This window comes from Passer domesticus, chromosome 31 (assembly GCF_036417665.1).
Source record: "Passer domesticus isolate bPasDom1 chromosome 31, bPasDom1.hap1, whole genome shotgun sequence".
Taxonomy (NCBI): domain Eukaryota; kingdom Metazoa; phylum Chordata; class Aves; order Passeriformes; family Passeridae; genus Passer; species Passer domesticus.
The window spans coordinates 3,883,670-3,910,640 of NC_087504.1; the positions used below are offsets into that span (position 1 = coordinate 3,883,670).

Genomic DNA, 26,971 nt, shown 5'->3' on the forward strand with positions numbered 1-26,971 from the left:
GCCACAGCCACCGAGCGAAGCCAAAATGAGATCCCGGCGCTCACGGCCACACCTGAGCCCGCCCCTCACAGCGGCCGCCGCTCACGGGGGCGAGGCCGCTGCTCACGGCGCTTCCGCCGGGGCCTCGCGCGGCCCGTTACTTTGGAGCATGCGCAGTGCGGCGCCCCCGCGTTCCCGCCCGCGGGCTCGTGAGGGAGGAGCGCGCGCGCGGCCCCGCCGCCCCCTCAGCGCCCCCTGAGGGAACAGAACCGGCGGGGCTGAAAAAAAAAATATAAAAGAACCAGAACCAGAGCCAAAAAGTGACAGAACCACAAGGTCACGGAATATAGTGAATTGGAAAGGTCCCGCGAGGATCATCAAAGTCTGACTCCTGGCCCTGCACCGGACACCCCAAAAATTCCACCATGTCACGGCCGTGATGTCGATGCTTCCCACAGTGCTGAGCCCTCGCGGTTTCCGCAGGCAGAGACGACTTTTAACTGGTAAAAGTCCTCAAGGCAGCAAGACAGGGCAGCAAACGATCCATGGTTAGTGTAATGTCTCTTTTGGCACCTGTCCAGTGGAGAATAGATTAAATGGCCCATTAAGCACTCAAATGCTATGATAACTAATAGATTCAAGGATAGAGTAATTTATGATCTAGTCGCCTTTTTTTTTTTAATCAATGACTTTATTTAGAAGTAGCCAATGTGCTAATTTCTCCTTGAAGATGTTCAGTTGGATGCAGGCCCCTGTATGTCAGAGACTCACAGATGCCTTAGATTTAACTAGAATTAATGATTTTCTGATTAAAGTCTCTGCTAAGTGCAGCCAGTATTGCTTCAGTATCACGTAACCATGAAGACACAGTAAAATTCAATTGTGTTTCCTTAGAAACGAGCAGTTGGCATATTCCATAAATCCAAGTCCACGACAAATGATCTTCCCTCCCTTTTCAAATAGCACAATTTCCAGTCAGAGAGATCTCTGGTTGCTTAGCAATTAGAGGAAATCTGATACTAAATGGATTTTGTTAGGAGCAGAGAGAGGTGACAGAAAGCAGCTTGGGTTTGCACATCAGGTTTTTTAGTTTTTCCTCTGTACAAAGCAAACCTTACTTCTCCATTAAAAAAAAAAAAAAAAAGGAAAATGAGCAGTAGGTTGTGAAACTGCTAACACCTTCCAGCTAGGAAGGAGGCTTTTCCTTCTTCCCAATATCCATGTCACACACATAAGCATTTCCTCGTACTGCTGCAGAATGTTCACTGCATTGCTTCTGGCTCTTATCCCACTCTCTCCCAACCAAACCCCTCACAGGCTCAAGTGACAATAATTTAAATTAAAAGCAGCTGATAGGAAGGGGGAAAAACCCTCACTTGTCCTCAGCTGCCCTTGAGAGCCACCTGGAGCCAGAAATGGAAGTGAAAATTCCCTGCATGTCCTTATTCCTTTTGCCAGTCGTGTTCTAATCCCTGTTCAATCTGAGAGCAGAAGCTGCTCGTTTGAGTCGAGCAGCAAACCACGGACACACAGTGTCACCTAGTGGGGCACCAGAGCCAGCCCGGGCTGCCTTCCAGGGGGAGCACCGGGAGCTCGCCCATCTCTTCCCTCCATTTTTACAGATGGAGAGCAGCCCTGGGGAGGGTTTGAGGTGCTGGACATAGCCCAGGACCCCCCTGAGCCTGGGCTGAGCCCCCAGCAGGGGAAGGGGGCTGCCCCTCTGCCCTGCTCAGGTGAGACCCCACCTGCAGAGCTGCCCCCAGCCCCAGCACAGGGAGGACGTGGAGCTGCAGGAGAGAGTCCAGGGGAGGCACCAGGAGGATCAGAGGGATGGAGCAGCTCTGCTGTGAGGAAAGGCTGGGAGAACTGGGATTGCTCAGCCTGGAAAAGACACAATTTGGGGTGACATCATTGTGGCCTTTCAGTCCCTGAAGGAGCTGCAGGAAAGATGGAGAGAGACCTGGAGTGCCACGACAAGGGGCAGTGGCTTTCAACTGCCAGAGGGGATTTTGGGAAGGAATTCTTCCCTGTAAGGGTGGTAGGTCATTGGAATGGATTTCCTAGAGGATGCCTCATCCCTGGAAGTGCCCAAGGAGAGGTTGGGGCTTGGAGCAGCCTGGGATAGTGGGAGGTGTCCCTGCCATGGCAGGGGGTGGAATGTGATGAGGTTTAAGGTCCCCTCTGACCCAAACCATTCCATGACAATTCTAGGACCCTTTAAATACTGCCTCTTTGTGAAACAAGATGAATCCAGACTTCAGTTATAATGGAAATGACCCAAACTTTATTGAAGGTTTTGTCATTAGCAGAACTGTTAAGAAAGCAGAATATTTTACACCTCAAGAATCGTTAAGATCTAATTCTCTTGAGAATACAGTACAAATAAAAGCTAATAATAAAAAAAAAGGGGCCTCCTCCTCCCCCCATTCAAGATTTTATTATTTGTAAAATAAATGAAGTCAAGTTTAAAAATGTTCTGATCTTCAACACTGGCAATTGGAAAGTGTCACTGATTCCAGAGATTTTTGCAATGCAGCACAATTTCACAGCTGTAAGGAAAATATTTATGGCAGCTTGATAAAAGTAGGATTTCAGAGTTGTCAAAAGGCCTTAAAAATCTTATCTGCAGTTTAAAATTATGATGAAGAACTCCAGGTAAAAAAAGAAATGACAACAAAACAAACAAAAAACTCCAAATGCATGTGAAATGCAGAAGTAATGCCCTGCAGGCTGCTCCAAAGTGTTCACTTGTCTTTTGCAGAGACCTGGCAGCCAGCACAGCTCCTGGGATAGCACTGAAATACACATGATCCAGCAACGGGCACCATTCCAGTTGTGCAGGGACTCCTCGACTGACCACAGGCAGGTTTGAGACAGAAATTCACATTGCACTCAGTTTAGGATGCTTTAGTTGTTGGACACCACACACAAAAATGCTTTTATTATTAAAAAAAGCCCAGTTGTGCCCTTTCCATGTATTAAAGTGCATCAAGTGACCGTTTTAAAGCAGGCCAGAAAGTCCCTTTGAAGTTGGTCCCTAAGCACTGCAGTAGCATTTGGAGTGGTACGGGTGGTGTGTTCCAGAGCCCTGTCCCACACCAGCCCAGCAAGTACAGTGGAATTCCATAAGTGGTTAGTGAAATACCTATTGAAGCTCAAAGGGATGAGACAGAACAGCTCTGTTCTCATGCTGGGGACAGACACTACCTGCTGAAGCCGTCCCACAGCCAGACACTTGTTCCATGCACCTAAAGAATTTGCAGGCTTCCAGAGTTCTCTAGCTGAGATAATTCGTAGGTAGATTCCCTTAATGCTGATGTGCAGTGCAGCATCACTTCATCCAGGAGAGCTGTTTGTTAAAGCTAAAAATATCCAATTCAAAAGGCCTAGCACCTTGCAGCAAGTTTTCTAGTAAAAGGCCAATTTATTCATCATCATCATCATCTTCATAGTAGCGATTCCTTTTGATCTGTTCTTCCACAGATAGATCTTCCATATCTTCACCCTCCCAAAAACCAACGTCTTGGGATTTGCGATTCTGGTTTGGAGATGATTCCTTAGCGGTCACAACATTGGCTAAGCTGGAATGTTTAGGAGAATTTGGTTCAAGGAGTTCTTCCTTTGGAATTTCTGGCTCCTCTGTAGCGTGCTCTTCCTCATCTGTGTCTGCATTCATCTGGCCATTCTCTACAATGTTCTGCTCTGCTGTTTTGATACCAGACAATTCCCCTTCTTCCTCCACATTTTTCTCCCCAGCATTCTGGATGTTCCTATGCTCAACCTTCTTTTCCTTTTGCTTTTTCTCTATGACAACCTCTCTCTCCAGTTCCTCACTCCTTTTCAATGTATCTCTCTCTTCCTTAGAGGGAGATGGTGAATTCTCTGTTTTATGGCCTTTAACAGATACTGTTCTAAATGAGGCTGCAACTGTAAAGGGGCGACTTCGCTCCTTCAGTGAGGAAGATCTTCTTAACTTTTTGAGATCCAGATCCACATCCTCCTGCATATCGGGCTTGGAAATCTCTTCTTCTGGAGGCCACTTGGGTTTGAGTACTTTGATGCCCTCATCTAAGGCACTTCCTTGGATACTTTGGTCAGATGGAGGTGGCCAGGCAATCCTGAGCTTTTTTGTTTCTGCTGGTCTTTCTTCCCTTTCAGGCACAGCTGAAGCTTTTGCTTCCATACTTGCTGCCAGAACACCCACCTTTGCAATCGGGGCATCCTCTACTCCCGGGCTTTGTGGAGTGTCTGGGGAATTCACACCATGGACGGTTTTCTCCGGGGATTCTTCACATTCAGTTTTACCTGCCCACAATTCCTTATGCTGCTTGTGTCCAAAGCCCTCATCATAATTGCCTTTGGACTTGAAGAGCTGATTGAAGTGAGGCTTGCAGTAGATGTTCCCACGCAGAGACGCGTACGTCCCGAGGCTGTTCAGGAAACACAGGTCAAACATTAGAGCTCAGGGCCACCAACACCAGTGGCTCCTCAGTTGTGTGTTACAGAAGAGATTCAATTTCAGTCTTCCGCATGTTCAGAAAAATAAGCTTACAGCCCTCAAGGTTTGCATGGCTCTTTCTAGGAATTCTTTACAAAGCTGGACAGTCTATTTTTTCCCCACGTAAAATTACATTAAGAGTTTAAGAATGGCATCAAGTGCACCAGGCACTGGCAGAAGTAGGCCTGTGTTACCTCTCCTACATAAATCACTGCATTATGGTGACTTCCAGATCAGCTAGGCCTGAGCAGCACCTTCCTCAGCTGTGACAGGAAAATTCCTTTCCCAGAGGGCAGCCAAGGGAGCAGTGCACGTACCTGAGTTTGCTGTTGCAGTAGGAACAGCGGAAGCAGCTGATGTGAAACACCTGCTGGTTGGCAAAGAGCCTTTCCATGGGGTACACAGTCTTCTGACACCCAACACAGGTTTCCTTCATTGGCAACTGGAATTTCTACAGGGGGAAGAGAAAGTTTGTTAACTGGAAAACACATCAACTGCTGGGGACTTGGCGTGGGTTCATGCACGGCTTCCTGAACTTTCAAGAACTGCAGAGTTCACTTTCTCTAATTATGGTGCAGCAGGGTCTGGTGGGCAGTAAGAAGCTACAGCCGGCCCATGGGATTACTGTGACTTGACAGGGAACCAAGATTTCACCCCAGTGACTCCCACAGCTGAGCCATCACTGGGAAAGAACAATGAGAGTACTAAAACTGAGCCTGTTCCCCAAAGCTGTCTCATCCTTTCCTGCAACCTGTTTTTATTGATAGGAGAATGATGAAGCATTCCAGTTGATTACAATCAGCGTGAGACTTACCAAAATAATAAAAATTGTGCAGAGAAAGAGAATCTTGAAATGGTTTGGGTTGGAAAGGACCTTGAAGATCATCTAGTTCCAATTGCCTGCCACAGTCAAGGACACTGTCCACCAGAAGAGTTGAAATAGCCTCAAAAGGTACAGGGTGGGAGAGGAAAGGAGGGAAACTGGCTGCCCAATGGTTTGAAATGTTCCACTTTTCTCTCAAAGAGGAGGAAATAGTCTCAGTACCAATACAACAGCAGGAAACACTCCTGGCTTCACTTGTAAACAATTCCAGCTGTATCCCAAAGAAACCCCACTCATGTTTCAGGACTCACAGCTCCCCAAACTTGCTCAAGATTCAAAGTGAGCAGAGCTTTGAGGTTAAACAGCTAAAATTCTTATGTGCTTACTGAATTTCCTGAGGGTTTAGTGCAAGGATAAACTTGAGCACCGAGGAGTGTCACTGCTGTGCAGCAACGATCACAGGTTTGATTTCAGACAGCATCAAGGAAGCAAGAACATTATCCATGAGAAAAGGTCAGTGGATGCCATTTACTTCCTGAAATCTATTAACACTGGCCAATGGGGAGGACACTTTACAGGATAAATTAAATAACACAGCATTGGCATTTTGAGGCTGCATGTTGATTACAAGTGATTTAGCAGCCCAGCCTCCACTCCAGGGTCTGCACAGACATAAGTGTAGCTTTTCCTTGGCAAAGAATTACCTGCTACAAACTTACAAAAAGCCTTACGGAAAAATCTGATGGCTAAAGAAAAAGCAGGAAGGTCACAGGAAGACACAATCACAGAAATTTATTTATAACAGTCTAGAAACAATGGTTAGGAATGAAAGTTCCAGCATGTAAGGGCAGATTGCTGAAGATGGAGCCAGCTCATGTCACTTTGTCACAACCATAAAGTTTGCTGCCAATTGAATTCCATTTTAATATGTATTTCAGGGTTTCCAGGCATTGCTTGCAGTTACAGTAGATTAAAGTTCTGATGATAACAGCTTTGCTAACAAAATTTAGATTTCCTTTTGGAAAAGAATCCACAGTTTCTAGGTGCTACCAAAACTCTGCATCTTGAGTCACTAAATGAAATCTCAAAAAAATGAGATTTACTAATGCAAACAAAAATCTAATCACCCATGCTTGCCACATGGAGCAAGGCAGCAACAATTTGCTTGCCCATCAGAACATTTTCTCCCTGAAAGCTCACTTTTGCACGAGGACATTGGTTTTACACGGTGACACAACAGTGCTGGCACGTGCTTCTGCAATCACATCCCCATCCAAGGAGAGGGACTTACTTGCACACAATGAGCCCTATGTCTGTGGAGAGGCGTTTTGGGCTGTGAAGAGACAGAAATTCCTTTCCAGGATACTACAAATAGGAACTACAGGAGGAAGATGAGGCCCAATAATTATAAAAAGGACTCGAGAGAAAGCTGAGAGTTGAGCTCACATTAGGAAGGAAGCAGAAGGCAGGAGGAGAGGTTAGGAACCAAGAACAGGAGACAGAAGCTGGAAGAGACAAATAGGAACCTTGCATGAATAAACAGAAGCTTCTATCTCACACAGTGCAGCATCTAAAGCAGTAACTGGGCAAAAGGCTAAAATGGTTTTGATAATATCAAGAGAGCACCAGCACATGCAGCTTTTGTTCACAGACTAGGATCACACAGCTCTCACTGGCAGCTCAAATTTCCCATACTGGCATTTCTCCCTTGCACACTGGGAAGCCAGATCTCCCCAGTCTCTGAGCCCAGGGCTCTTCCTCCCAAAGATGGGGGAAACAACAAAAGCCCAGTTGTTTGCTCAGGAGTGAGCCAGGAAGTGTGTGGCAGCCTAGGGAATCAGCATCCCAACCCCAGACAGCACATGTGATGAGCAAGTACAGCCTGACCAAAATGTCCAGTGCTGCCATTTGTTGTCTAATCAGATTAGCAAATACATCCCTGAACCAAAGTTCTCCATCTGCTTTATTGCTCCCTAAGGAAACTGGAACATCAAAGACTCATTATTCAGAAAGCCAAACCTGATTTTTATAGAGTCAGGCACCACAGTGCCCTCCCTATCAAGTTACTACCAGTTGCAGTTACCTTGGGAACAGCTGGAAGAGGAGCAAAGCCAAGTCCCAGCTTGCTAAAGGCTCTGAAGACCAGTACCTGGACCTCAGGGCCCATCTGCAGGAGCACAGACAAGCCCAGAGACCATCCCCTGCTCAAGCCCCTCTGCCACACTGAAGAGAAGCAGCCTCTGTCACAGGGGTGTAACAGAGACAAGTAACTCCCACCCAGTCTCTGGAAAAAAAACCTGACTGCTTTGAGGTGCTTTTCCACCCCGAATTAAAGTGCCCTCACAATCACACTCTGATAGGGAGCAGGTATCGATCCAGTTACTGCCAGACCTTTATGCTTAAGGTCTGGCTTTTATGCTTAAGGTCTGGCTTTTATGCTTAAGGTCTGGCTTTTCAGTATTTAGGCTTTTCAGTATGAAACAGGGCCATCAGTTTAAGCTTCCCCAGGCTGTGAGACTGAAGAGCTGCGTTACCTTCACGGCTTTCGGCGGGGAGCCCTCCGTCTGCCCAGCTGCTTTAGCACCAAGGTTCTGCTGCTTTGGGCTGACAGGTTTCTGAGCTTCTGCCTCGCTCTCTGACTGTCCAGCTGAGGGAGCAGAGGAGGGAGAAAAGGCAATTAAAATGGCTTTAAACTTATGGCTGCTCTGGCAGCTTATGCTCACCAGACCCAGCATCTCAGTTCCAGTTAAATGGTGAGGGAGCTACACTTAAAAGTGTTAAATCAGGGCAAAAGGAGTTATAAATGTCTTAAAATTACAGCTGCAAATGAACTTCTAAATATGAAAGAAATTCTTGTAAAGTCTGTGTTAGGCACAGGATAGATTTTTAGTACAAGACAGTTTTTATTAATTAATCATTTGACAGGGCTCACCATGGCCATCCTCCAGCAGACCAGAGTGCAAAGACAAGCTGTTCTCACCTACAGAAACCTGCAAGAGAAAATGAGAAATGAGAACCTCTGACCTTCTGAGATCTGAACAGTCATGGCCCCAGGAAGGCACCAGGCAGTTTGAGTATGGAGACAGGGAGAAACCTGAGTGGCTCAGGAAAGGAGTTGTTTGTGAGGCACAAAAGGGTCCAGCTGAATGTCAAGAGAGTCCTTGCTACACGGCAGACACCTTCACAGGTTTCACACATACAAACATCAGATCTCTGTTTCCTTGTACACCTTTATTAACCCTCAGAAGTCTTGGTTGATTTGCTGAGGTTCCTCCCACGTTCTCTCACTTACAAATCCCTTGACCCCAAGCAGCACATTTACTGGAAATCTCATGGCTCAGTCCAACATTTAACCAATCTCTGACATTCAGCAGAGACTGTGCTCTTGGGAAAAACAAAAAAAACCCAAAAAAAACCAAAAAAAACCCCACACCAAAATGAAAAAGAAGACCTGAACTCAAATACTAAACAGAATCGTAGCATTGTTTAGTTCATCAAATGCAACCATGAACAAAACCTGCTGCAGATAAAGCTCTTGATGTAGAACTCTTTATTAAACTTGGCACTATTGCTATTAAAGCAAATAGTTTTAAGTAGCTACACTGAGGAACTAAAGTACTATAACAAGATTAACTGCAAATCATCACTAATTCACCTCAATGATTGAAAAGTCCATTGCAAGCAACTGAAATTTGTAAATTAAGGAGGTAATGAGGAGGCAAGCTACATGTATTAACATTCTCTGATGTGCTGAAACCAGAACTGTAGCCCAGTGTCCTGGGCAGAGCATGAACGTGTTCTGAGGCTGCTGAAGTCACTCACGTCTGGCTACTGAATGTGCCACGGGTGCAGTGTGAGAAATGACAGAGTGAAGTGTCTTTTGTTTCCTTTTTGCCAGAGGATTCCCATTTCTGACACTAACGACAAGCATTTTAATTAGGCTCATTTCCAAGTTCACCACGTCCCTTCCAAAGGACAATCCTGGCTCCCAAACAATGCTCCATTCAGGTTCTCATTGCACCTGGACACCTCAACAAGTAACTCTGCAATTAGAGCTGAATACAAGACATTTTATTCAAATCTTCCATTCACAACAGTTAGACATTCTGATTTAACAGGTGCTCTTTTAATTAACTCACCTTGGAGCAGGAAGCAGCCTTGACCAGTCAGACACGAAGCTGCTCAGCTGTCTCTGAGGAACAGCTGAAAGCAAAGATTTGGCCCCTTGCCCAAGGAAGGCTGAAAAGCTCTAAAAGCCCTCCTGGCATTAAGCTGCCACGTGTTCAGCCTGGGTGGAATACACAGTACCCCAATTATTATTCAGCTACTTTTATCCCGTCTGCTGTCCCCAGTTCAGGGAACAAATGCTTGAGTCCATTTTACAGAGTCTCAATTTATAGCTGGAGCTCAAAACCAGGAACAAACCCAAACTGCCATTCTCAGTTACCCTAAAATTTAACCACTAAATGCAGAAGAAACAGTGACAAACTCCTTTGACTTGGGTCATACAAAACTGCTCATGGGGTTTTTTAAATTGGTGTGGATTTTTTCGTTTATAAAAAATCCACCATAAAACAACCTACCAAGACAGAAAAACTCTCCCAGAAAACTTCTCTCCAGACATTCTCCTCCACAGACACTTATAACTCAGAGTCAATCTAAAAAGAACAACTTAACCAGGAATTTTGCAGTATGTAACTAATCTGCATCAGCTGCTCACGTTCAATTCCCAGATGGCATGTGGAACATGGAACCAGTGTATCAGCTGTGCTTCCACAGCCAGTTCCACTTAAAATGAAGCCCTTGATCTCCACCAGCACAGACATCTTACCTTCTCCCCATCCTGACAGGAACTGGAGTCCTCAACTGGTGCCATATTCTCCTTCTGCCCAGATTTGTAATTCTTGAGTTCACTCTCACTGGCTTGAATCTCACTCTATAGGACAAAGCACTGGAAAGGTGACAGGTTCTTTTCCCCTAAGAAAATACTTGCTTTCTGGTTTTCTTTAAATGTTTTAAAAACTGTTTTCCTAGTATGTGGAGTGATAACTGAAGGAAGGGCCATAAGAATGTACAGACACTTGTTAAGTGACATGTTCTAATGAGGGAACAGGATCGGGCTGTAGGATTTTACTGTGTTCTAAGGAGGTAATGGCAGTGTTTTCCTGAGCAGCCCTTTTCTTCCAAATTCCTGTTTAAAATCAACTCCTAAGTATTCCCTGCTCAATCCACATCTTCCTTTTTGAGAAATGTTAACTTTTCACTTGGAATGACAAGTATTTCCAAACAAGCACTGCCTAAAGTACAGTGTAATTGCTAAATACAATATGACACAAAATCAAATCCCACATTTGCTTCAATTCTAGTCAAAACCCTGACTCTGTTTTCCTGAGATTTTTGTTCTTGATAGACTGACTGAAGACTTTCACAGAAGGATCTGTCAGACTTTAAACCCAATAAAATCCAGTGAAACCTCGTGTTTCTTCCATTGCCCCAGGACACAAGATCATTGGAAGCCTCGTGCTTTTCACAAGGCACCTTCTCTGTGACATGAAAGAGGAAGAGCCACATGCCAGCACCAGCATCTTCCTGCACTGGGAAACAAATCTCCACAAAACCAACCACATCCAAGAGGTTCATACCAAATGTTGGAATTGGAATGCTTAGATCTCTCTGTCTGCTGTCCAGCACCTTTCCCTCCCCTTCCAACACACAGAACTGATTGTCCCTCATCCCTACTTGAACTAAGTGTCCATCAGGTTTAATCCAGGCCTTATTACACCACAATGCCCTAAAATAGTTGTTCCAAAGAGATTCTGGCTTTCCTTTGTAGCCCAGGTGTGAGAAGGGCAGCACAAACACCACATTTCCACAGCTTTGCCAGCAGGGAAGGAGAAGATCCCAAGGGTAGGGCTGCTGCTGGAACAGTGGCACTGCAAACACTGGCATCAGGAACCCCTGTCTGCTCCATCTCACTGCCCTCATCTTCATGCCAGGTCAAATTGGGAAGAGATTGTGCCCAAATGGGGCACCCTGAGAGCATCAGGCTGGACAGACACAAAACCAAGAGCACTGGGAGGCTGCACACAGGAGACTTTGGAGAAATCAGGACAGAATTTAGTTACTCAGCCACCACTCTGAGCCCCAAACTGGAAAAGGCATCAGGAAATGAGACCAGGCAAGGCACAGGAGGCAGAAATGGGCAATTAGGTTAATCAGATTTGTTGCAGTGGCTGCAAGGACTTTCCATTCATGCAGGGAAGGTTTTACTGACCCTTCTCCCACAGCTGGGGAATCTGACCCAAGTGCAGATGAAATTCAGGAATCATTTGAGCTCAGAAGAGGCCCTTGGCTCTCCTCTGAGGGAGAACCAGCACTTCAGGCTCTCATTTCCAGGGCAAGCTTCCCAACCTCAAAAGGCCTTTCCTCTTCAAATCTATTACTCTGGTTAATAAAAGCAATACTTGAGCAATACAAGTTCCCATCCTTCAGCAAAAGTATTGGAAACTTCCAGCAAATATACCCAAGCAGTTTTTAACAAAAGCTGAGATTCCTGAAACCTCCTCAGCTGTAACACTTCATTAATTGTTCAGCTCCTGGTCAAATATTTGCAAAACAGGCAGAGGTTCATTGACTGCAAGAGTCTAATTGGATTCAGAGTGGTGAGAAATCCTGATGGGAGGTAAAAAGTGAGGAAAACTGACTGGAGATCCCAAAGCTGCAGGCCAAGAGATCCAGGTTCTGTGCACTGTGTGACACAAAGTCACTTCATCTCACTGTGCCTCAGTTTCCCACAGCTTAGAGCTGCTGGACAACATGGAATTGAGTTGAGTTTTCTTTTTTAAACAAAAACAACAAACATAGGAACTACAGACAGTCAGAAAGAAAAAGAATGTCAAGTATGCTTCAGAAGGACCTCAGGGTGCCAGCAATTAATTATTTGGAAAATTTTCAACATTATTCCAGGAAGATGCAAGTATACTTATTTCTTCCTGAAGTATGTAAAGACAACCCTTCATCAGAAATTACTCCTATGGGCACAGAGTTATTTTCCAAAAAGAATGGCATTACCCTCAAGCAGCCTGGTTTCCATAAGATCTCCTTTCCAGTCTCAGGCTGGGACAAAAATTCAATTGCACACAAACCAAGACTTACCATGGGAATGATGCCTGAGGAGCTGCCCTGCTTGGACACAGCTGCCTGGTACTTGGCCAGCCTGTCCTTTATTGATGTCTCTGATAAACGGGGCATGTCCAGGGTCTTCCTGGTCTCTGCCTTGTCTGGGCTGAGTCCTGGACTGCTCTCTGCAAGATACCCTGGTAAAAAAAACCCAAACATGAATAACAGATAACTCTCAGAACACTCACTAAGATACTTTTTGGGGAGAATAAACACATTGCCCTTCTCTCCAGGATCATGCCAGTGAGGACACAATGTGCATCACTAAGGAGTGAGACCCAAAGGAACAGCTGCAGCTGTGCCAGCCATTGGTGGAAACACCCAAAGATTGCAAATTGTTTGCTAGAAAAAGGTCTCCAAACAGATAAAAATACAGTTTTGTTCAAATCAAAGCTCACAGTAGCTCCCTGTGTCTGGCCAGGATAGGAGGGATGAGGACTGAAGCAAGGAGGCTGAAGGAACATTGACTGTCTGTTCACTGCTTCTTAAATACCTTGACTATTAAAACTAGTTCTAGGATTGAGCCACAGGAAAGAATGGGCTGTGTTCCTCAACTTGTTGGTTATTCCCTATGCCTTGCTTTCCCATGCTTAAGAGTGGAATGGTTTAAAACTCCCAGCAAGGCTTCACTAATTAAATGGGATGCTGATGGACTTCCTTCCATTTTGGAAAGGCAAAAGTTATTTCATAGAATCCTTAAGACTGGAAAAGCCCTCCAAGACCAGTGAGTCCAACTCTGAGTGATCCCCCCCTGTCACCCAGACCAGAGCACCACGTCCAGCTGTTCCTTGGACACCTCCAGGGAAATTTCTCTTGTCTTGTATAAAGTAGATTTATCTGCTAAACAAGACCCAAACCAACCCCCCCAAAGCAGCGCTGAGGTTTCCTGACCTGCTGTGCTGTGGCTCCTCTCTCCCTGGGCAGTGTCACCCTCCTCCAAGGAGAGGCTGTTCTCCGAGATCCTCCTGCCCACGGTCGCTCTCCGCGGCTCCCGGGGGCCCTGCTGGGGACAGACCCTCCCATCAGCTGCCTGGACACACAGGGATTGCTCTGGGTAATCCCTTAAGAGGCACAGGTGTCACTAGCAAAGCTGCTTTACTGGAATAAACAAGTCTAGCAGGTAACATCTTATTTAAGCAATATAAAGTTTGATCACAGAGTAGCTGACCCTCTGTCACCTGGGAAACACTTGAAGAGGTCAGTCGGTGCCCTTTGGAAGTTCTCTTGGTTTAAAAGGACCACAAAGATCAGATTTTTAGGTCATTCCCACTGCATATACAAAACTTCAGTCTAGATATTTGCATTTCATGCAATTTCTGTTGAAGCCAACAGTCACGGTCATTGTATGAAGATTTAAATCAGAAAAAGGATGCAAGGAGCCACTTATCCAAAATCTGCATGCATTCTCAGCCACAGAAAAAGGAATTGATAGTATTGTAATAAAAGTTATCTAGAGTTATTTGTTTTGATTTGGATAGTTCATGCATTCAGTACCAAATAATTCCCTAATTAGATCCGATAAGGCTGAAGCTTAAGCAGGAGTGTAAGAGATAAATATTCTCAGATCTCCAGGATAATCACTCTCTGCTGCAGAGCTGGACAGGGTGTCCTGGTGGCACCACACAGATGCTCTGGCTGCTTCAATCAGATTTTATTCTTATTTGTTGAGACCAACTCTCCAGTGTCTAAATCTCAACAAAAGAAAGCACAAAAAGAAATTTCTGCAGCTTTGATGAAAATTGTTGAGCACAGTTAAACTGGACTCCATCAAGGTGGGATGTATTCACAGCTGAAAGTCAGCCTATAAAATCCTAGAAGGTGCTGGACCTTTGTTCTCTCTCTAGGAAGAGTTAAATCACAGCTGGAAATTCAGATTGAGGCTAATGTAGAGAAAAAGGTTTGGCAAGATGCTCCAACCACACATTCCCCCTCAGTTCCAAAGACTTTCTTATTTGCTGGTCACCAAACTGAAGGAAATTCCAAAGTTTTATTTCTGCAGAACTGCAGTGTAAGATAATCACTGCGAAAAATCAGGCTGCTTTCCATACAACAGCAACTTCACCAGGAAAGGAAAATGCAGCTGGAAAACCTCATTTTCCATTAGCACGGGAAATAGTTTCTATTTCTGTGGTTTAAGACTTTGGTAACTTTTCTTGCTGGAAAAAAGCTTTACCTCTGACAAGTCTTGCACTGACCTGCACACTTGTAAGACTTGCAGGTCCCTCATTCCATAAAAACTATTCTTAGATGATTATTCAATGTCCCCTTTAACATCACCCCGAGCCCACGAGTCTAGGGTTCTTGCAGCTCAGAAATTTGGGGTCCAAGGGACCATCAGGACAAGTTCAATCAGCAGAAGCAGATAAAGTGTCCCAGTGGCACCACTGCAGAGCCCTGCCAGCTCCTCCTCCTGCCCTTTGCCACCTCACATCTGCAGGGCCTGAGGAGCTTTTCTGTGGGTGAGCTGCAGAGCACAGTAAAAATCCCAACAACCAGAATGCAAAAGCTTTAGAGACCAGGCATAGTTCAGTAAAACTACAAATATTCAGTAGATCTACAGATATTCTACAAATATGTGTAGGTTTTAAATCAACAGTTTTATCTTGGGGGAAAAAAAAGAGCGAAAGGAAAAGAAATGTTTAGCAGAGAAGATGAGAGACTTTCCACATTACAACTGACAGACTGACAGACTGCAGGGAATCAGCAGGATCATGGCTCATGGAAGGTAACTCCTCTCACATGGAGAAAGCCCCCTTAGGGATTTGTCACTCTGTGGCTGGGCCACAATTCCCAGAGCACACCTTCTGCTGCTTTGGAAGGGATACAAAATATTCCTCGTGTGTGGAAAGCCCCAAGTTCTCAGACTTGGGCAAGTGCAGAAGCACGGTGAGCACAGGTAAAGCTTCACCTGGGGCACAGAGTTGGGTAAAAACCAAATCAAAGTTACACCTATTTCATTGCAAACCACCTGTGTGAGACATGACCCTGCCACGAGGTCACCTACACACCACAGCCAGGTTTTGCCTTAAAGGAAACACAAACCAGCCCCGAGACAACTGTTTCAGAAACGTTGCAGATCTGATCCTCCTCCCCCTGGCTGTGCTTTCACTGTCACTTACAGGAGGAATCCTTTGAATATCAGGTCTTTTATCAGTTCCAGTCTTTGCTCAGTGCTGAACCAATCCAGGCTGCCGTGCCTGCCCCTAATGGGATTAGAGCAGTTTGTTTCCTTGAAAATACAATGAAAAATCTGCCTCCTATCTATTGCAAAGACAGAGCAAGATCTGAGTGAATAAATGAACAAATGATGAGATTTTACTTATAATCCTGAAAATGAGAGTAGGTTTGTTTAGAGTGGGAGGTGGAATCAGGAGATCCAGGCTCTGCCCTGGATCCTGCCCCAGACCTGCCCAGCAGCCATGGAAGTTGATTTATCAGCACTGCCACGAGCCTCCAGCCGTGCTGCTGCTTAGTTCACACACAGGTTTTGCCAGCAAAGCTCTGACAGCACCAACACATCAAGTCTTCAGTAAAGTCCAAGGAAAGCTGCCATCTCTCAGCTGAATTTACAGTTGGACTCAATGACAGAAAGGAATTTTCCACCAAAACAGTTCCATGAAGCCTCGCTCAGGAAAAAGCACAGGAAATAAATGGGAGAGGCAACTGCAGAGCTGCAGTGCTGTGGTGGCTCCCACCTCTCTGAGCCACACCTGGGTCCCACAGCACCCAGCTCCCTTCTCTGCACCCACCCAATCCTCCCATCACAGACCAATTCCCAGAAGGAGGAATGGAATTCCAAACATGCCCCCTCTCCCCGACATCTGAACTTCAGAACACTCATTTTCCTTTCTGCTGTAACAGATTAACTTGGAACAGAGATTTTGGACTGAACCTGACCACTTTTGTGCCTCATGGATGGTGTTTACTGGGTCTAGTTGGTTTTCAACAGCGTTTGAATTGCTAAACTTGACAAACTATCAGTTTCAGATTCACTCAGCTCCAAAACAATTTACTCCCCAGGCTGAGATAAAGTTACTCGAAGCCCATCTGCAGAATTCCTGGGGAATTCTGAGTGATTAATCCTACAGCAAGAGTTCAGGGAAGGTCTGTCATGGGCAGCTCTCATACCATGACAAAGACTACAAAAATTCAAGTTGTGAAATTACTTCACACAGACCCAAAATCCCCTTCAACACCGAGTTGCTCCTCTGAGCCCTAAACTGTTACATATTGAAACAACTTTTATCCAAAATGCGTTTGTTTCAGTCAATACTTCAAGAGAACCATTCTCAGTAAAACAAAGCCAGGAGGAGAGGAAACTATGAGAAAACTGGAAAATCCAGCAGCATCGAGGCCTCGGGACTGTGTTGCAAGTCCCCAACATATGCAACTCATTTTGGAGTTAAGCAATTCCCCCCGGGACACGCCGGCTGCAGTCCACATGCGGGATCAGATTTCATGAGCAGTTGGAAGAAAAATGCGAGCCCTGAGCATTTGCAAGTCAAAACTAGTGAGGGCAGGAGCTGCTCTGGCCATCTCGGCTTCGTTTTCCTTCAGTGAGATTTTTTTTTTCGATAAGAAACGTTTTGTAAGACACAAAGATGAGGGAAGGATGGGAGTATTTCACTATGTGTGTGTGTGAGTTTGTGTGACTCATACTGATACAGATATCAAAAATTCTCGCTTCTTAGGGCTTCACCTCGACTGCAGCAGTCCTGATTGCTGAGCTCAAACTCTCTTACTTTTCATATATTAAAAAACACACAAATACCTACCTATGCCTTTTATACAAGTCACATTTACATGCCTCATTGTAATCCTCACACGAGACACAAACAATCCCTACTTACTTTACAAAACTTAATAAATTCCATACTTATTTCCCCCTCTTCCACTGAAACCTATCAAAAGCAAATTCTCTTTACTCCAGCGAGCAATCCCGAGCTGCCACAACTCCGAGCACCACGCACATACTTGCGTGGCTCGAGTAAGTTACTAACACCACGGTGTTCTGTTTTCACTACAACAATGAGCACAATATTTGCAGAGTCAATAGCTGGAGCCACTCCCTCCCGGGATTTTCCCGATGCCGCGGAGGCAGCAGCTTTAGTTTCTCCGGGACTGGGAGGGACAGAATCCTTACCTTGGGCTGAGGGGCTTCGCCCTTCTCGAACATCATCTTGAGCTTGGTCAGGGGCACGTTGTACTTCTCGATCCTCCCCGGAGACTCGGACCTCTCGCTGCCTTCGGGCTTTTCCATTTCACGGGGCTCTCTCGCACAGTTTTCCATGCTGCCGCCCTCCCGGGAGCGGCTGTGGGGCTCGGTGCTGTCAGCAGCGGGACACTGCGGCCGGCCAGGGGCAGCTCCAGCCGCCGGGGATGGCGAAGGGGCGCGGCCGGTGCCGGCCTTGTGCCTCACCTCAGCGCCCCTGCTCCGCGCCGCTTCCCTGCCGGAGTCCGCTCCCGGCGCCGGATTCTCCCACTTCTTCTTCAGCACGCTCAGATTCCCCCTCGTAAAGTGAGCGGGCAGGTTTTCTGTGTTCTGCAAAGAACAAGGAGTTAATTGCAGCTCTCCCGAGCACTTCCTTTCCATGCAGGAGGAAGCTCAGCAGCGATCCCCGCGCCCGGCCAGCTGTGAATAGTTACAGCTGTGCCACATGGAGAAAGCATCCAGGATAGGGAAGGAGGGAGGGGGGAGAAGAGAAAAGTCAGGAGTAAGGCAGGAAGTGAGCAAACAGGAATGGCCTTATAAGGCAAAAGGGAGTCAAACCCCAGGAGTTAAATGGCACACAAAAGAGCCGAATCCACATACGAAGGAAATGGGACTCAAATCCACACAAGGAGGGTCTCCAGTCCCAGAACAAGGAAACAGGAGCACAGGCGGTCATAGGAGGTGGCTGGTGTGCCAAATGCTGCAGTGTCTTCAGAAGACAACCCTACCAGGCTTTCCAAAAGCTACAAATTAGCTCTCAGAAACCACTAAATCCTTGGAGTTACCTGTTTCTGCTCTCAGGTAACAGCAACACTTCAGTTCCCAGAGACCTGCCCAGGATTTTACACCACACAGCCAAAGCTCAAGCCAAGCACCCACAACAAACATCCCTCTGCTCCAGTTTAAAAATAACCAGTAACTTGCTGGGATTTTTGTTCTATTTCACTCAACCCACTGAAAGCACCACTGGGGACACACACAGGAGCCACTGGCACTGCCTCCCCCCCAAGGAACCCCTGGAGCAGCATCACCCCCCATCCAGCTGCTCCCCAGCCCACTCCTGCTCCAAACAGTTCCCTCTCCCAGAGCAGCAGCCCAGCCCGTGTTTGAGCCATTCCAACCCAATACCTGCCACCATTGCATGTTTCCTGTCTCTCCCTTCTGCAGACCACTCCAAACTCATTGCAAGTGGAGCAGGGCTGCCAGGCTTACAGGAATTAACTGGCATTAGTGGCTATATTGGGATTTAAGTCTCTCACCCTATTACTCTTCTGGTCACATTTTGAACGCTGCTTTGCAAATTGACTTGAATCCACTTACACTTCAAAAAAAAAAATCAGTGTTTGCTGACTGTATTGAAAAGAAAGTATTAAAATTGTAAGGGAAGTGTTGTCATGGAACAGAAATATTGAGAATTCTGTGACAGGTTTCTGTGGGAACACCTCCAGAATCTCAGCACACTTCCTAACACAAGTCTCTCCTGCTTGAGACTTGCCTGTTCCCTGATCACAGGAAGATTGACAGACACAAGCACTGAAGAACATTTAAGACTTAAAAGTCATTTTTAGAATGCTTATTTTATCCCACATACATCCCAAACAGCAGCTCCCCAAGCATAAGAGAAATCAAGGCAGCAACATTCCTACAGATCCTGGCAGTGCTTTAAAACACAAATTACCCCAGGACCAGGACAAAGCCCTGCAGCCTTTGTCAGCCAAGGTCCCCTGACCTCTGAACACCTGAGTGCAACGGAGGTTACAGGAGGGAATGTGGGGCTGTAACAGAGCCAAAAATCTCGGTGCTGCCTCATCCAGGGGCATTTGCAGCCCTGGAAGTCCCCTCAGAGAAGATCCTACAGCTCTCAAAGACACATACTGGATTTCAGGGAGGCTTGGAGGCTCCTTTTAAGCACTTTTAAATTTAGTTAAGAAAGGAAGAGGCGCCACACAAGTGCCTCCAGCTAAGAACAGGAGCTAGGTATTCCTGGCTTGTGGTCAACTCATTTTGCCTTTTGCTCAGGAGAGAATTGGTGATTCAACACAACTTTGGGCAAGAAACTTCATTTCCTTTCCTTTCCACCACACTGGGAAAAAGCATGGGGCATGAAGCAAAAGCAAAGCTGATGTCTAAGCCAGGTTTTCTGTAGGACACACAGCAGCAATTTTGATGCTCCAATAATCAGCTGTCATAGCAATACTTGTGCGGGTGATCCATCCTGATTGCAGGCTGTGCTTTTCCAAGGAAACAAACACTTCTACAAAACACTTACACTTCTCTTCTTCTCAGCAGTGGCTTCTTCAGCAGCTTTCTGATACCTTTGGGAGAGTGAAAAACAAACAAAACCCAAGTTTTAACCAGAATACTGAATGCTCCTGAGGACAGCTGAGATTTTTCTTCCCTCACCCCCTGGATCAACTAAAACTAGAGGCTGGACAAACAGCAGCAAATAACACAAAGCCAAGTGACAGACACATTTTCAGTCATCCAGTTTACAATAATAACACCCATTAATACTTTTCATTCCCTAAGCACTCTGATTCCCAAATAGAGACAGTTTACCTTGGAATAGCTGTATTGTTTCCGCCACCCAGCTGTCTGCCGTGCCCCTTTGCAGGAATAATTCAGCTCTTTATATAGCAGCTGCTGAACCAGAACAAATTCCAGCTTGGCACATGCCGAAAATCTCCCTAAGTGCCAGAGGATTTTACTCTGTGGGCTGGGAACTGCCGCCATTCAGCATTTGCCTCCTGGGCAGCTGAGCCATCACAGCCCTCTGGAGATAAGCCACCCTGGATCATGAATCAAAGTCCTTTAAGGAGCTGCAGGGAACTCCCAGCAATCTGCACTCCTCTGGCTGTCAGTCCCTCCACAGTTCTCACTGGTTCCTGCACAAGGTGATTGCACTTGGCCTTTGAAATACGAAAATTCGTGACAAATTTTGCCATTTTAAAGGAGTTCTGCCTTTCAGAGAGAAGGAGCCCAGCGTCTGCTTGGGCAAAGGGTGTTTTTCTTTCCCTTATCTGTGGAATTCTGCTTTTGACACAGCAGTGAGTGTGTTACAGGCTGGAAATATTGGAAGAAGAATCAAAGAGGAACACAGATGAAAGTCAAGTAGCACCTGGAAACAGGGAGAATTTCCAGCCCTCGCTCAGAGTCAGCCCAGCATCAGCCCAGCATGGGTCACTTCTCAAATCTCTGCTGTTGCCTTTTGTGCCTCTGACCTAACAAATCCAATTATGTGGGATGGAGAAAAATGTTTTCACATACAAATATTTAATTAAGAGCACTTAAATGTCACACTCCTCCCTGTGGGCATCAGGGTGGCAAAGCCAGAGAGCAGAGCAGGACTGTGTTTTTCCAAGGCACTGACCCTGCCTATGTAGAGGGACACTACTTGATTAAGGAATAGCAGTTTGGATTACTTCCAGTAAGCCTTTTTCAAGGGATTATCAACATTTAGCAAGATGACCAGGTTCTATAATCAAGCTTCAGTGAGTCAATAAATTACCTTAAGGTGGTGACAGCAAACAGCTTCTCCCTGGGCCAGAGCTCCACAGAGGAGCTCTGGAGCTGTGGGTGTGTAACTATTCCTCTCCTGCAGATTCCATAAAGTTTGCCCCACTCAAGATCCAAAACTTTGTTACACTATTAAAGCAAGAGCCTCAGAGATTAATTTCCCCAAATCTCATTGAAAACCCCAGCTGAAGCCTATATAATTCCTTAAGGAAATAAAAGCTTTTCCAGGGAATGCATTGGTTATTACTACACAGCTTTCTCATGGTATACAATATTTATGGTTTGAGTTTAACCTTTTATCCATCTCTCAGAGAAAAGGGAAGCTTAATATTCCTTTTCTACCTAAGTGAGGAGAGGTTTAAGCTGGATATCAGGAAAAGGTTCTTCCCCAGAGAGTGGTCAGGCACTGAAAAGGCTCCTCAGGGAATGGCCACTGTCCCAAGGCTGCCAGAGCTCCAGGAGCATCTGGATAACACTCTGAGGCACAGGGTGGGATTGTTGGGGTGTCTGTGCAGGGCACAGCAACTGTGAGAGCAGCAGTCCCTGCTGAAGGTGCCAGCTGTCACCTACACACAGCTGTGCTCCCCAGCCCCGCAGCACTTACTTGGAGAACCTCTCCGCGAGGGCCGAGGACTTGTTCTTGTTGACCAGGGAAAGCTCTTTTGCAGTGATTTTCAGAGACTGGGAGGTCCATTGCCTTCTATTGAATGGGGAAGGCTCCATCTTATCTCCCCAAATCCCTGCTCAGGAGGAAGGAACAGTGTCAGCACTAGGAACTGTGAGCAGAAAAGAAGTTCCACCGAGCGATTTGCTCCCAGCATCCCAGTGCCACCAGTCCTAACCCCTCAGGATCTCCTCCATCAACTGACTTTAAAAAGGCAGCAGATAAGTTATAGTTTCCTGTGCAGATGCCATTGAGATGGTGCCCTGATAAAGCCATAGGCACAATGGGGAGCTGTGGACACAGAGCTGTGACCAGAGGATGCCAGAGTGCCAGTCCTGTGTCACACACACACAGGAGTCCAGGAAGCCCCAAAGTGCCCTCGCTTGTTCCGGTTTCAAACCAAGTGTGCTGGCATTTATGTAAGAGGGTTTGAGTTACGAAACTAAGAGGATGTAATTACTATACAAACATTTTTCATTCACTCTTGTGTTCACTCTCAGCGCAGCAGCGTTTCCTCTGTGAGCTCAAACAAGTCTCGTGTTCATGGAGGCAGCTGTGCCCCTCCTGTTGCAGCAGTTACCATAATATCAGTTAAAAAGTATTAATTACCTAAAAAAACAGCTCAAACCATCCCAGCCTCCTGGAAATGGAAAGAGATTTTGCCCAGAGAAGCCAACAAGACTATAACAGATTTATTTTTTACATAGTTTTCTTTTGTGGAGGAGGAAAGGAGGGGAGATTAATTTAAAGAGTTCTCTGATAAGACAAAAATAAAGCCTGTAGGGAACGCCTTTCCTTTTTTCCTCTTTTACTTTATCCCTGCTCCCATGTCACACAATGCCTGTGGCAAGGGCGTGAACTGACCCTGCAGTGCCAGCTCCAGGCAGGCTGAGCTCTTCCTTGTATTTTCCATTAATTCCCTTAACGGATTTGCACAGTCACGGAACTCTGGATCCAGTGTGAGTCCAGGTCTGCCAGACAACTGGTCACACACAAACAGAAACACCTTCACACAAGGTGGCACAAACAGCCAAGCAAAGGGAGGAAAGACGAGGTCTCTGAAACCCTCACAGGTACAGAATGCACCTGCTCAGAAACGGCAGAGATGTGGATGCTGCAACACCTCAGCCCAGGAGAATTCAGGGGCACAGGCAGAGTCTGGCAGCTCCCAGTGCTGGAATGGGAGCCCTGGGAACAGAAAAGCCTCTCCAGTGCTGTTCCCTGTCTGGAACAGGGGCAGGTGAACACATCTCTGCACTGGCACAGGCAGTCAGGAAGAATGGGCCTTTCTCTCACATTCCATAATTCCTCTGATGTCCTGGAGAGAACAGCACCCCGTGACACAACAGGTTTTATCAGAACAATGATTTTGGTGGTGGTTTCAAACATGCAGGTTGAACTACTACTGCAAACAAGTGATGATGGTTTTGTGGGAATGTTGAAACAACTGAAACCACTTATCAATGTTGCCTTTCCAGGCTGCCTGAGCAGCCCCAGCCTCTGAAAGGCACACAGAGCCCCTTCCAACCAGCAAGAGAAACCCAAACTGGGGTTACTTTCTGAAATTCCTGCCTTTTTGAACACTTTCTGGATCACCAAGTCCCCTGTAAACCTCCATCCAGGCTGCATGAGAATGCTCTGGCCTTTGACAGCAGCACAAATCACCACCCACAAAGACAAAGGATCTCATTTCACCTTCTCCCTTTTAAAAAGTCCTACTGCATACACAAATAAACCCAGTATTTCTGTGATGCAGAATGTAGCCTCTAGTCTCAATTCCCAGGAGCCTCAGAATGCACACAGACAGATTACAGCTATAATTTACTGCTGGAAAATCCCACAGAAAGAATTCTGACTGTGTTAAAGACCAGTGCTGAATGAGCTGTGTCGTGCCACAGGTTGAACTTTGTTTTATGACTAATCTTGAGCCAAAGGGAGCTCACCTGAGGCCCCGCTGCAGTTTAAATGGCCTTTCACAGAGCAGAGTCAGCTGTGCCCAGGAAACAGGAGCGGGGCATTCATCAGAGCTCCCCTGGCACAAGGAACAGGTGCTCATTGACACACGGAAGGAACAGTTCAGTAAAACACTGAGAAACAAAACTGAACATAATTGTTCAGAAAATAACCCTGGTTGGGATGCCTGAGCATCCCACTGCATCCCCAACCAGCCCTGCTCAGGGCTGCATCTTCTCCCTGTTGTGTTCTTCTGTTTCCCTGCCATTTTCCATCAAAGCCACAGGTACACTGAGTTAATCTGGCCTGTTAGGCAAAAATCTCTTTATAAAGTCAGTACCTGCTGCTGGGACATTCAGCTGGAAAGAGAAGCAGCCTATGTGGAATCTCAGTCACTAGAAATGACATGAAACAGAACTCTGACATGCCTTGAAACTTGTACTCCCACATTTTTATGCCATCCCACATTCTTAGCACTTTCTCATTCATTTACAGTTTTGGCATGTTCAAGTATCTCTGGGTTTCTTTACTACTCTTTCTGAGTAGTTTATTTAGAGAAAGTTCAGAAAACATGTGTTAAAATTTAAACAAGACGATGAATATTCTGCCTGCTGCAATGGAAGCAGGCTCTGTGAAAGGTGGCACAGACACCAGAGGAGAGGGAGACAGGGATGCCAGAGGTGTGCCAGATGTTAGGGAGGGACTGTGATTGAGCCACAGCACATCAAACCTACCTCTAATAACTTTACCCACAAATTTAACAGCAGACTATAAATCCCTCTACGAGGAAAGTTCCTGAAAGGAAAACTGGCTAACTAAGGTGGAAGTGGCCTATTCATTGCAGGCGGCCACAGGGACGGGGCACCCGCGGGCAGCACGCTGAGCCCGGGCACGAACCCGCCGGCAGCCCGAGGCTGCGGGCAGCGGAGGGCGCGGCCCCTCGAGCCCCCGGCCCGCGCTGCCGCCGACCCCCGCCGCGGGCCGGCCACGGGTAACCGGAGCGGGGCCCGGAGAGCCGGAGCGGGGCCCGGGTCCGCCCCGCGCCGCCCGGACTCACCCGCGGCCCAGCCGAGCCCCGCGCGGGTCCGGCTCCGGGGCTCCGAACCCCCGCCCGCGCTGTTATCCCGGCCGAACCGGAGGGGAGAGGCCCCACCGCACCTGTCCCGGCCCGGCCGGCGGCTCCCGGCACACCTGTCCCGGCCCGGCCGGCAGATCCTACTGCACCTGTGCGTCGTGTTCCGCCCCAGCCCGCCCCACGTACCTGTCCCGGCGGAACGAGGGAGATCCCGCCGCACCTGTGGCAGCTGAAACAACGGGTCCCAACGCACCTGTCCCGGCCGGAGCGGCGACTGCACCTCCGCGCCCGCCGCAGCAACGGGCAGCGGCCCCGGCCACGCCCCGGCCACGCCCCCGGCCCCATTGGCCCGGGCCCGACCGCGCGGCCACGCCCCCGGCCACGCCCAGGGCCCTCGGGACACGCCCCGGGCTTGGCTTTGCCCCCCTGGCTGGGTTCTGTCCCCCTGGCTGGGTTTTGTCCCCCTGGTTTGGCCATGTCCCCCTCGCCTGGCTCTGTCCCCCTCTCCTGGCCCTGTCCCCCTCGCCTGGCCCTGTCCCCCGCTCCCCTCTGGCCGCAGGTGCTCCCCAAACCTGGCAAAGTGGGAGTGGAATGAGGGGTCTCGGAGCTGGGGTTCCACCCCACGGTGGCTGCCGAGGCCTCAGGAGGGGCTGTGCCAGGGGAAGCTGTGCCCATGCCAGGTGTTTGGTCTCCTGCAACCTTCATTTGTTTGGAAACAAGAAAAATTGGCTTCAGCAGCCAAATGAGACAGCCGGCATTCCTGAGATTTGGAACATCCCTGTGTTCCTTAGTGGGACACCAGTGCTGCTCCTGGCCAGCCCTGCAGATCCTTGAGGGATTCATCTGAACAATTAATTGTGTTTCTTTGGATGTTCCTATTTCTTTCCTTGTTATTCTTCCTAATGTGTCAAGTACCAAATTCCTGAGGGAAAAAAAAAAATTGTATGTATTTGGTTCTCCAGCTCCTTCCCCAGCTGCAGGTCTTGGATGTTGATGTTGTCCCAAATTCTGGGCTGTCCCAAATTCCTTGGGAGCTGCTTGCAGAGCAGCGGCCATTAAGACAGGAAGTGACTAATTAAATTAATATGTGGATGTTACTTTTATGACAATCTCAGCACTGGCATGTGAAATTTAGTCATTCCAGTAAAAAGTCTGAATTATAGCCCAGAAAATCCACACACTATAAATTACAGCTCCTGTGGTTGGATCCTGGTGGATGGAGGCAGGTCCATCCAACCTGGCCTTGGATGGGGCTTGGAGCACCCTGGGACAGTGGAAGGTGTCCCTCTGGACTGGCATCCCCCCTTTTTCTGGTGGCAGGAACATCACAGGGCACTCAAATGATACCAGATACCAATGCTGAGGCACTTTGGGCAAACCACTCCTGCTTTTCCAATGTGCAGCCTCATCTGGAATGCTGCAGTGATGTGCTTTGACTCAGGGTTTTATGGAAAACTTTTATTCCAATAGACTCACAGATTTGCAAAATGAGAAATGGATACAAAGGGAGAATTTTTAGGTTACATAGGATGGAGTAGTTCTTTGGAAATGTTGGGAATACAGGATGCACTGCAGTAGCATTTCCAGTAGCACCTGGAAGTTGATTATCCAAATATCAAGGATAAAAAGAATGGATCTCATTGCTTGCATTACAGCAGCCCACAGACTGCTGATTGGAATCAGGGAAGAAGAATAACACAGATAAAAAAATCAGACTGTGCATCAAAGACAGTGTAAAGCCTCAGCCTCTGTGCCCGTGAGTGAGAGCTCCATGTGCCAGAGGGATCTGCTGTGGGATTAGTGCCCCAACGAGGCCATGCCAGAACGTGAGGCACCTCACAGAGCCGTGGGATGGGCCATGAGGAGGAAGAGAGCAGCGCTTAGGAGGTGCTGCCTTGCCTTAATTAATTGTGTATGAGGTGTCCAGGGTTTAATTTAGGGTGTTACAAACATCCTCCTGGGTCAGACCATGACATCTCCAGCACAGGGACCCATCTCAGGTGGCAGCAGGAGATGCTGTTTGGGCAAGTGCATGAGCAGGGAAGGTGTCACAGAATCATGGAATGATGGAA

The 26,971-nt window shown here is 47.2% G+C and overlaps 1 protein-coding gene and 1 long non-coding RNA gene across 6 annotated transcripts in view; one reads left to right on the plus strand and one right to left on the minus strand.

Annotated features, from left to right (window-relative positions):
- Nucleotides 1-220: 220 nt before the first annotated feature.
- LOC135287886 (uncharacterized) overlaps nt 221-26,971 on the plus strand; it is a 32,289-nt gene continuing 5,538 nt past the window's right edge. The window contains exons 1-2 of one of the 2 annotated variants that reach the window (XR_010351344.1): nt 221-527; nt 2,741-2,841. This is a non-coding gene — a long non-coding RNA (uncharacterized LOC135287886). Of the gene's footprint in view, nt 528-2,740; nt 2,963-26,971 lie in introns of those variants that run through there. The other variant, XR_010351343.1, reaches the window with a different exon arrangement.
- On the minus strand, nt 2,241-25,210 carry LIMA1 (LIM domain and actin binding 1). 4 transcript variants are annotated; one of them, XM_064401107.1, is made up of 11 exons: nt 25,086-25,210; nt 21,812-21,947; nt 19,961-20,006; nt 17,623-18,021; nt 13,371-13,479; nt 12,456-12,616; nt 10,132-10,236; nt 8,233-8,290; nt 7,835-7,947; nt 4,795-4,928; nt 2,241-4,409 (listed from the first exon to the last, which is right to left on the minus strand). In XM_064401107.1, the coding sequence occupies exons 2-11, from the start codon at nt 21,928-21,930 to the stop codon at nt 3,404-3,406; spliced, it is 2,250 nt and encodes a 749-aa protein (XP_064257177.1). In that variant the 5' UTR covers nt 21,931-21,947; nt 25,086-25,210; the 3' UTR covers nt 2,241-3,403. The 4 variants fall into 4 exon arrangements, with proteins under 4 accessions (XP_064257177.1, XP_064257174.1, XP_064257176.1 ...); XM_064401104.1 differs by having other exon boundaries at nt 13,371-13,482; XM_064401106.1 differs by lacking the exon at nt 25,086-25,210 and adding an exon at nt 24,882-24,902 and having other exon boundaries at nt 13,371-13,482.

Coding starts and splice junctions, on each gene's coding strand:
- LIMA1 (XM_064401104.1), bottom strand. CDS start 21,930: ATGGAGCCTTCCCCATTCAATAGAAGGCAATGGACCTCCCAGTCTCTG. Junction 10,237..12,455: donor CCTCAGGCATCATTCCCATG/GTAAGTCTTGGT, acceptor TTTGTCCTATAG/AGTGAGATTCAAGCCAGTGA. Junction 8,291..10,131: donor CCTGTCAGGATGGGGAGAAG/GTAAGATGTCTG, acceptor TTTCTCTTGCAG/GTTTCTGTAGGTGAGAACAG.